The sequence below is a fragment of the Petaurus breviceps genome, unplaced genomic scaffold (assembly GCF_028583685.1).
Source record: "Petaurus breviceps papuanus isolate PSGF00001 unplaced genomic scaffold, PetGlider_PUasm1.0 90397, whole genome shotgun sequence".
Classification (NCBI taxonomy): domain Eukaryota; kingdom Metazoa; phylum Chordata; class Mammalia; order Diprotodontia; family Petauridae; genus Petaurus; species Petaurus breviceps.
In genome coordinates this window covers 1,409,847-1,420,063 of record NW_027187239.1, presented here as the reverse complement: position 1 = coordinate 1,420,063, position 10,217 = coordinate 1,409,847, and the positions used below count along the sequence as shown (strand labels likewise).

At 51.2% G+C, this 10,217-nt stretch overlaps 1 protein-coding gene across 3 annotated transcripts in view; it reads left to right on the top strand.

Moving 5' to 3' along the window:
- Positions 1-3,474: 3,474 nt before the first annotated feature.
- MS4A15 (membrane spanning 4-domains A15) overlaps positions 3,475-10,217 on the top strand; it is a 7,634-nt gene continuing 891 nt past the window's right edge. The window contains exons 1-5 of one of the 3 annotated variants that reach the window (XM_069108512.1): positions 3,475-3,699; positions 5,468-5,590; positions 6,363-6,419; positions 6,895-6,987; positions 7,869-7,982. In XM_069108512.1, the coding sequence (XP_068964613.1) occupies positions 3,475-3,699; positions 5,468-5,590; positions 6,363-6,419; positions 6,895-6,987; positions 7,869-7,982 (612 nt within the window). Of the gene's footprint in view, positions 3,700-5,467; positions 5,591-6,362; positions 6,420-6,581; positions 7,021-7,868; positions 7,983-10,217 lie in introns of those variants that run through there. The other 2 variants (XM_069108513.1, XR_011172483.1) reach the window with 2 other exon arrangements.

The following is a 10,217-nucleotide window of genomic DNA, read 5'->3' as shown; positions in this document are numbered from 1 at the left end:
GAGGCAGAAAGAGAGGGGGGGAGAGGGAGGAGGGAGAGAAGAGAGGGAGAGAGAGAAAGAGAGAGAAAGGGAGAGAGGGAGGAAGAGGGAGGGGGAGAGAGGGAGAGAGAGAGGAGAGGGAGAGGAGAGGGAGAGAGAGGGAGAGGGAGAAAGAGATAGAAGAGAGGGAGAGAATGGGGAGAGACAGAGAGATGGAGAGAGAGGGGGGGGAGGCAGAAAGAGAAAGGGGGGAGAGGGAGGGAGGGAGGGGGAGAGAGGGGGGAGAGGAAGATAGGGAGGGGGAGAGAGACAGAGAGAGAGAGGGAGGGAGAGGGAAGAGAGAGGAGAGAGGGAGAGAGAGAAAGAGAGAGAAAGGGAGAGAGAGAGGGAGGAAGAGGGGGAGGGAGAGAGGGAGAGAGAGAGGAGAGGGAGAGACAGAGGGAGAGGGAGAAAGAGATAGAAGAGAGGGAGAGAATGGGGATAGACAGAGAGGGAGAGAGAGAGGGAGGGAGGGAGAGAGAGAGGGAAGGAGGGAGAGAGAGAGGAGAGAGAGAGAGAGAAAGAGAGAGAGGAGGAGGAGGAGAAAGAGAAGGAGAGGGGGAGAGAGGGAGGGAGGGAGAGAGAGAGAGGAGAGAGAGGGAGGGAGAGAGAGAGGGAGGGAGAGAGAGGAGAGAAGGAGAGAGAGAAGAGAGGGAGATAATGGGGAGAGAGGGGGAGAGAGAGAAAGAGAGAGGGAGAGAATGGGGGGAGAGAGAGAGAAGATGATCAAGGGTGGAGATTGCTAGAGAAGACTAGAGAAGATGTTATGATGGCATTAAGGGTAAGTGTAAAGAGAATGGCTTTGGCAAGAAGGGCAACTTCACTGAAGAGTTGGGTATGATGATAAGGGATTGTGAGATAAAGAGAAAGAAAGAAGAGGGTGCTCATGCTAAATGACCCCAATTTTCTTTTTTATGTAATTTTAATTTTTAAAATAAGCCTTTATTTTCTCTCTTTCCAATCTTTCCCCCTCCCCCCCACTGCTTCCACTAGTCAAAAATAATCTGAGAGAGGGGGGAGTTGGGGATGTGCACATCTTGAGGAGCAAAGTGTTTGGAAAAGCTTTTGAGGGGAGTAAGATAAGGAATAAATTCTTATTGTTCAATTGTTTCAGTCATATCTGATTCTTTGTGACCCCATTTCTTGGCAGGGCTACTGGAGTGGTCTGCCATTCCCTTCTCCATCTCCTTTAACATATGAGGAGATTGAGGCAAACAGGGTGAAATTACTTGCCCAGAGTTACACAGCTAATAAATGTCTAAAGCCATTATTTGAACTCAGAAAGATGAGTTTTCCTGACTTTCATGCCTGGCATTCTGTGCACTATGGTGTCACCTACCTGCTCATAAGGAATTGATTAGTGAAGAATAAAAGAATTGCCTTGTGGCATGGAGAGCCCAGTTGAAGATGGATACAGTGAATTTATAATGTAGCCAGTCAGCAGTTGTGAGATGTCCTCTAGTTCCATTCAGCAGCTCGCAAATAGAAACAGGTGCTACAATAGCTGTAAATCAGGGCTGAGGTTTGGCATGGGATTATCAGTGATAAAACAGGAAAGGATTTGTTAAACTGTGTTGAGTTGATTTGGTTAATGATAGGACTGAAATCATGAAAGCAGGAAAGGGAAAGGTGGAGCAGGGCAAAAGTCAGAGAAAGTACTAAGAGGGGAAGGGATCAAAGGTCCTGAGGATGGCTTAGCCATAGGAAAAGATGGAATGATAGGTGATTGTCAACTAAAGGAATGTCCAGGCTTTATAGCTAAAAGATGCAGCTCTCATAGGTAATGGTGAGAACAAGTGGGTGAACATCCCTCGGTGGCTGGAGTAGAGTGGACCACGGCATTTAAGGAAACTGAGGAATTGGGATGTTAGGGAGTTGGTAGAGTTTCAAAAATTCTCCAATACAAAGGCAGATGTTGGGTAAGGAGCTGAGCCTGGGGGGTAGGTATACAGCAACCACCATTATCTGGATTAGATTTTTAAGAAAGGATTAATACTGCGAATTTCAAAGGAGGGAAGAATACTGAGTGATGTCTTCTGACTCCCCTCTAGGGCCCGTGGTGGGGAGGGGGAGCTGCCAGTTGTGGAGAGGAGATGGTCAGGGATGCAGTAACATGGGGAGGGCTGGCAGTGGGAGGAGTGTAAGAGAAAGAGGTTCGGGGTGAAGGGGAGCTTATTGATTATGGAACCGGAATGGCAGCGGGCACAGCGGGAGGGCAGGTGGGAGCGGAGCTTGGCTGGGGAAGGCTCAGAAAGATAGCCAGGAGAGAATGGAATGTGAACTTCTCTCATGTGGCCAGTGATGAATTAACACAGGGACAGGGAGAAAAACAGGTGAAAATGGAGAGAAAACAGGTGGGAAATTGTTAGCCACAGGTGGAATAATGGGTGAGAGATGACAAGCAAGGTTCACAGGCTCCAAAGTGTGTCATGGCTGGGGGAGGGCCAGAGATGCAGTAGCTTCGTCAGCCCCCCCAGCTCACCCTGGGCGGCTGGAGCCAGGCCGAGGTCTTGGGATGGCCCACCCTCATTCAGCTTCTCAGGGGTCTTCCTCAAGAGTAAGGGCTAGGTGGAGAAATGAGGCCAGCATGGCCATAATGTGCTTGTTATATTAATTACAAAAATGAATTGCAGTTTTGGAGCTGAGAGCTGCCTGGGAGGTTGTGCACATGAAAGAACTTGAGACCCAGAGAGGGAAGGGGATTTGTCCAAGGTCACACAACAACAAAGTGGCCAGGGTACCAAGAAAGCCAGTTCTGACTCCAAGTTCTGCCCACTTCCCCTGAATCACTCAAACCTTCCTGATAATTAGTGACAGCCTCCAGGGCTGCTGGGAGGCCACATGTTTCAAGGGAACACATACAGATAAGGTAATACATACCCAGCAGTTTGCAAGAGATGCTAGTCATTATCACCATTATCATTTGTTAGAACAGTCCGGTCTTCCTCTGATATTTCCCAGAAGCCTTCCTAAGGCACAGGTCTGACAATGTGCCCAAAACTTTCAATAGCTTTCTACTGCCTGGGGTGGGGGGGACTCAGCTGGACACCCAATGCCCTTTACAAGGTGACCCAGCCTGTGGTTTTAGCCTGCTTCTGACTTTCTAACATTACTTCCCTTCACACATCACATTCCCTCAACATTAGACTACCAGGTGTCCCCTGAACTCATCCTGCCTTCTCCTGTCTCTGTGCCTCTGTCTCTCTGTGTATTCTTGAGCAAGTCAGTCTGGGCCTCAGCTCCCTTGTCAGTAAAATGAAGGGCTTAGACCCTTCTAGCTCTCAGTCCCATGCACTCAGTGACAAGGTGGTGGAGGGAGTCAGTAGCAGGAGGAGAATTTAAGTTTTAGTCTTTGGGGGCTCTTTCTACAATACCCCGGCAGCCAACTATGCCTTCATCACCCAGTAAAGATTCCGCTCTTACTGCACCCTCTGTTTTCCAGCCTCTCTGGCCACAATGACCTCAGCTCCTGCTACCAATGGGGTGTTTGTGGTCATCCCCCCAAATAATGCCAGTGGCATCCGGCCGGGCCCAGCGATGCTGCCCAGGACCCTGTGCCAGTCTCCTGGGACACTGCAGTTTGAGGACCCACCACTAGGGTCACAGCCTCCTGGGAACGTTCCCCATCAGCAACTTCCACCAGGTGAAACCTTCCTGAACGGAGAGCCCAAGGCCTTAGGGGTAAGCCCCACCTCAGTGTCTGCTTTGGGCTGGGGTGGGGGGCAAAGCAGGATGCTTCCTGAGTGCATGGACAGGGATTGAGGAGAGTCTCTGGGAAGAAAGAGCATGATGGATTTCAGAGCTGGCCAGCACCCCAGTGTGTGATTATTCTAGCCCATATCTGAATGTGAATCTTCACCACAACATCCCTGACAAAGTAGGCACCCAGCCTCTGCTTGAAGGCCTTCAGTGATGGGGAGTTCACTGCCTTCTGAGGCAGCCCATTCCACCCTCAGATACCTGCTGGATGGGCCCTTCTCCCTGACACGAAGCCTCACTGTGCCTCTTTATAAATCCCTGCCATTTGGGGCTACATTTTCCTCCTGGGTTCAAACACATCAACCTCAAACATACTCCACACAAAAGCCCTTCCCCTCCACTGTCCCCTCCACTGTCCCAACAGCCCCAGTCATCTGCTCTCTGTGGTCCTTTTCTCAACTGCCCCTTCCTCACTGACCTCAGTCTGTACAAATAAAGGCTGATATGGATCCAAGTCTATCCATTCCAAAAGCATATGGCAAGGGGAAACATCCGAAACCAGACCAGCTCTCTCAGCTCCACCACCCCAACCACACACACACACACACACACACACACACACACACACCATGAGCCTTGTTGGGATAGGTAGACCAAAATAGAAGTTGTCCCTACAGTCTTAGACGTGTGGAGTTGCAATGAACCTTCAAAGTTATTCAGTCTCACCCCCATTTTCAGTCTGAAGGAGTGAAGGCCCAGAGAGGGAAGGGACTGGCCCAAAGCTATCCAGCAAGTGGCCAGAACCAGAACTGAGATCTTCTATCTCTTCCCTCTGGTGCCTGTTAATCATGAGAACAAAACCCAAAATCTGAAACCATTTTACAAAGTACTTACTTGGTCATTTGGTAAAGGAGAAACTCCTTGTCCGTTCTTTGGAGGTTTACATGAAATAGGATTCAAACAAGAGTGCCCATATCAACCACACTTGCGGAGGAGGCTAGCTCCAGATCAGGGCCATCAAGGTGTATATCAGCAAGCAGATACAATCAGATCTGCGGAAGCCAAAACACAAGCATTGAGTAGCCCCCGGCCCAAGGTGGTGTCAAAGCATCCCCTTCAGCCATGGTTTTGCCCAGGGGGTCTCTGAGGTCAGCCTGACCTCTTCAGTGAGCTTTGGGGTTAGCAATTCCTAACCACATAAAGCTAAGTTCAAACCATATTAATAAATAATAAAGTATTTTTCCTATATGTCCACTACCCCAGCCAATGCAACTTTGTTTACAAATTAGGAACTTGGGGTGGGTGATTGTTTTCTTGCTAAGAAGCAATCTTCCTTCTGCCTCATAGAATTCCTCCAGTTGCGTTACAAGGCCAGCCTGAATTTAGGGTTAGGGCCTTCTCCGACATGGCACCTCTCTGCCCGACCCCCCTGCAGGTGCTGATGAGCTCTCTCTTAGAATGACTTTGTATAAGCTTCAGGTTGACTTCTCTGGGTCTATGTTGCAGGTCCTCCTTCGATCACAAGCTCCCTGAGGGTAGGGAGGCTTCCGCTTTGGGTTTTGCGCCTGGCCCCATGCCCGGCACCTAGTATATATTGATTGCATGGATTCACGTGCCCAGAAGGGCTATTGCAGGAAGGAAGCTAGAGATGTGTGGTCAGGACAGAGCCCTGAGCTCCGGGATGATGGCACTGCTCCACAGAGCCCCAAGGCTGGAGGACCGGCACCTGACTCTGGCACTTCTCCCCCAGACAGCCCAGATCCTGATCGGTCTTATCTACATCAGCTTTGGCAGCGTCCTGCTCATGTTTCGGAGGGGCTACATCGGCATGTTGTTCATCGATGGAGGGATCCCCTTCTGGGGAGGAGTGTGTGTGAGTACAGGGGCAAAGGGTGGGGGGCTTGGATGAAGCTGGTGTAAGGGGAAGGTCACTTTCCCCTCAGGTCCCTCTCCCTTCCCAGCCATCATCACCAAAGTACCCATAAGTCAGGCAGGATTTCAATACACTCTGAGAGCCAAAGTGTTGCTGTCCAGAGAGTACAGTTATACCTAGCCTGAGAGACACAAGAGAGAAAAGCTAGGAGCACAGAGTCACCAGCCCTCCCCACTCTGGCCCTCCAATCCATCTGGAGTCACACACACCCCCTTCAGCATCGCACAACTCTGCAAAAGCTGAGAAAAATCCTGTATTAGGAGATCTGGGTTCAAGTCCCAGCCCTAACTTTTGGCCAATCCAAGGCCCATTCTGGGCATTACTTTTCTCTTGCAAGTGGAGAAGTGAGGTTAATACCAAGTCCCCTTCCTTCTGGCCCAGTGCTCTTTCCACTGCTGTGTATTGTCCTCAGCAAGAGGTGGGGGTGGGGGGCAGAAGCCAAGCCCCAGAGGGCCAAGCCTCGGAGAAGTAAGGAAGGGGGCCTTTCCTGGAGCATTCAGCCTAAGGGCATTGCTTTAGGCCTCAGCTCCACCACCCAGAGAGAGTAGTGAAAGGAGCAGACAACGGGTTAAAAGGGGCCCGTGGCAGAGGTGCCCAGGGACCCTGGGACGCTTGCTGTCCTGGAGCTGCAGAGAGCCAGCACCACTCCCCTGGCCGGTCCTGGCAGCTGGGCACCTTGGTCTACTGACATGTCACCCTCTTCTTCACACAGTTCATCATCTCCGGATCCCTCTCAGTGGCCGCAGAAAAGCATCACACCAGTTGTCTGGTGAGTCCAAACACTGGATGAGCTCAAAGCGTCCTAAAGGTGGGACTAATAGCTGGGCCCTGCCCAAACTCACTAATTTGTCAAAGCAGGACCAGCCCCCGGGGGAAGGAAGACAGAGTCCAAATTCTCCTCCCACTCCAGTCAGAGAACAAAGAACAGCAGAAGTGGGTGGGGGGTGATCTGAGGTCTAGTAATACAGACAAGCAGGAGGCAGAGCAGGACACTGGCCCCATTGCCGGCCATTTGGGGATTTCAGGACAGGGCAGGTAGCAGATGATGGGCCTGGTGGCCCAAGGTGGTAGCCCCACCAAGGCTGAGGAGATGAAGAAAGGAATAAACACTGGCTGAAAAGCAAAATCATTCCCAGGCAGTTCTGTTGTTTAGCTGGTGGTTTGGGAGGCCTGTGGGGGCCCCAAGAGTCCCTCTGCTGGTCCCAGGGAGGAGAGTGGTCCCTCCTCACTTCTCTCCCCTTCAGGTCAAGAGCAGCCTGGGGATGAACATCATCAATGTCATCGCTTCCTTTGCTGCTACGGCGATCCTGCTGATGGACTTTGGGGTGACTAACTGGGTGAGGCAAGCATGAGCAGGGGACAGGAATTCTGTAAGTGCTGGAACATTGTGGAGCCAGATGGGTAACTCGTGCACACACACATACACACATGCACACTGACACACACAGATACACGCACACACAGACACACACAGACATACAGACACTCGCACACATACACACATGCACACAGACATATGGACACTCACACAGAGACACAGAGACACAGAGACATACAGACACACTCAGACACATAGACACACACACAGACATACAGACACACACACACAGACACACAGAGACATAGACACACACACACACACACACGTTCCTTAACACTCTCACATTACCCATTTGTGATCTGCTGATCTGCCATGGTGGGATTCAGGCAGGTTTTAAGGGAGCATGGGAGGATGACTGGCGAGTGATTTTCCCTGCCCTCCTTCCTCTCCCTTTTCTCTGCTGTGGCTCGACCCAACAGAGGTGGGTGAGTTGAGAAAACAATAGCCAGCATTGATACAGCAGGGCACTTTACACAGGTGACCTCTGATGGTCCTCACAGCCTCCCTGGGAGGCTACTGTTATCCCCATTTTACAGATGAGGAAAGTGAGGTTGAAAGAGGTTACTGACTTACCTGAGGTCTTACAGGGGCTGGGGCTGGGGCTGAGATCCCTGACAGTCCTGAGATTCTAGCTCTGACGTTCTATATTCTGTGTTCTAAGGTTCCTCCAAGCTACGGGCATCCAGTGTTCTATGTTCTATCTCTGCCACTACATTCTATATTCCAAAGTCCTCCTTGCCCTGACACTCTGCCTTCTAGTTCTAGGGCTCCTCACAGCCCTGGCCCATCTGGGATTTCATTATTCCGCTGACTGTGGGTATGGTTTTGCATTTGCAGGATGTGGGCCGAGGCTATCTGGCCGTGCTCACCATCTTCACCATCCTGGAGTTCTTCATTGCTGTTATTGCCACCTATTTCGGGTGCCAGGCAACCCGCTCCAACACCAATACAGTGAGTGCGTTGGTTCCTTTTGAGGGTTCTGTTGGACTTTTGGGGTGAGGGTGGAAGGTGACCTGGGAAGACTTCTGTCCCTTCCTTTAGAAAAGCTAACAACAATCCCTGAAACTCAGGGAAGACCCCCCTCCAAGGCCAGGCCAGCAATCAGAACCAGGGCCAGGATTCCAACAGGATTCCTCCAAGCCCAGTATCCTTCCTGTGACACCAAGGGGCCTCTTTCTACTTTCCAGTCTATTTGCTCATCTATGAACTAGGCTGTCATGAGGCCCAAATTTCTGTAACTCAGAGCTGAAAGGGCCTTGGGGTGACCATCTCAGCCAGCCCCTACCCCTCTTACTGTCTTCTCACTCAACTGGCAAATCTCTGGCTTCCAACTCTCACTTAATTGACAAATCTATTGACCCTTTCTCAAGCCTGACCCTTCCTGACCTCTTGGCAACCCTTCACATGGTTTATCCCCTTCCCTGGAAGGGTGTCCTCTCCCCTCTCCCTGTTTTTGTGGCACGCCTCTCTCTGACTTCTCTCCCTGTCTGATCACGTCTTTTCCATCTCCTTTTTGGGGGGACTTACTCTAGGTCACATCCACTAACTATGGGCATCCCTCCAGGCTCTGTCCTGGGCTCTCTGGCCTTCTTTTTCCCAGACTGAGGACAACAAAACTCCCAAGTGCAGCCTGAACTGAATTAAAGTGTAATGGGGAAGTGTTCCACAAAATAAATAAAAATTCAGTACAACACAGATAATGTTGACTTGTGGTTTTCCAAGTCAATAAGCATCTATTTGAGTCTGACATCACTGTCCCCAAGACTATCTCACTTAGTGATCTCATCAGCTGCTGTGGGTTCAACCAGATGCTTCTCAGATATGTTTATCCAGCCCTAATCCTCTGAGCATTAGTCCTGCATGACCAGGTGTCTCTTGGACATCTGAAACTAGAAATCCTGTGGTGGTTTAGTCTTTTCAGTGGCGTCTGACTTTTCATGGCCCCATTTGGGGTTTTCTTGGCAGAGATACTGGAGGGGTTTGCCATTTCCTTCTCCAGTTCATTTTACAGATGAGGAAGCTGAGGCAAACAGGGTGAAGTGACTTGCCCAAGGTCACACAGCTAGTAAGTGTCTGAAGTCGGATTTGGACTCAGGAAGATGAGTCTCAAGACCAGTGTTCTGTTACTATGGCGCCACCTAGCGGCCCACAGAACATCACTGGACCTCCTGAAAGCATCTCAAACTCAAACCAGAATTCTCTGTCCCTCTTCCGAGCTCCCCTGTGACTGCTGAGGGCCTCGGTCACCCCGGCTCACCACTGCAGTGTCGCCCCATCCCCTTACGCCGCCACCAATGCCAGGCCTTGTGTCGATGCCGTTTCTCGGGCGCGCTTCCTTCTCTCTCCTCCCCCAGCCGCCTCCCCCTGACTCCCATCACCCACCACCCACACTCTTGCAATGATGGCTCCCTACCCGCCGCCTGACTCCAACCTGTCCCGAGCCCAGCCTCCGCGCGTCCTGTCCTGGAGCTGTCCGCTTCAGCACCCAGCCCCACCTGGGCAAGAGCGGCTGCTGAGTCTAGGGGCTGGTGAAGCACACGGCCCGGAGACCCCAAGCATCCAGGCTACCCCCGACACCGCACCGACTCACGGTTAGCTCCAGCTTCCATCTCTGCATGCTTGTTTAGCAGAAAGAACCCTGCATGGGAGCTAGGCAGGACCTAGGCTCCAGCCCCGCTTGGCTGTGGACCACTCCTCGCCTTTCTGAGAGCCTCAGTCTTCCTACCTGCACAGTGGGAGGATCCGGTGAGGCTGGGCTCTGCAGCCTCCTCCCACCCAAGGCCCTTCCTGACTCCTCGTCCGTGGTCCCCTCTCCCCAACCCAGGAGCTTCTTTGTATGAAATATTTTTACGTGAAAATTTCTTGCACGAATCATGAGTGTGGCCCAAACATGTCTGTTTGCATTGCTTTATCTGTGTCGGGGCTTGCTTCTCCATCCCACAGAATGTAAGCTCATCTGAGGGCGTGATTGTTACCTTTTTACCTTCATATCCCCAGAGCTTAACCAGTGCCCCGGGTGTAGGAAGCACTCAGTTAGCAAATAAGTATGTGTTATCGTGGCTTGATGAGAGAGTGGGGAGGGAGGAAGATGGCTAGAGACAGAGAGACCAAAAGAGAAGGAGGGAGAAAGTGAGAGATAGAGAAGAGAGTGAGAGACAGAAAGGAAAGAGGGGAAAGAAGAGTGAA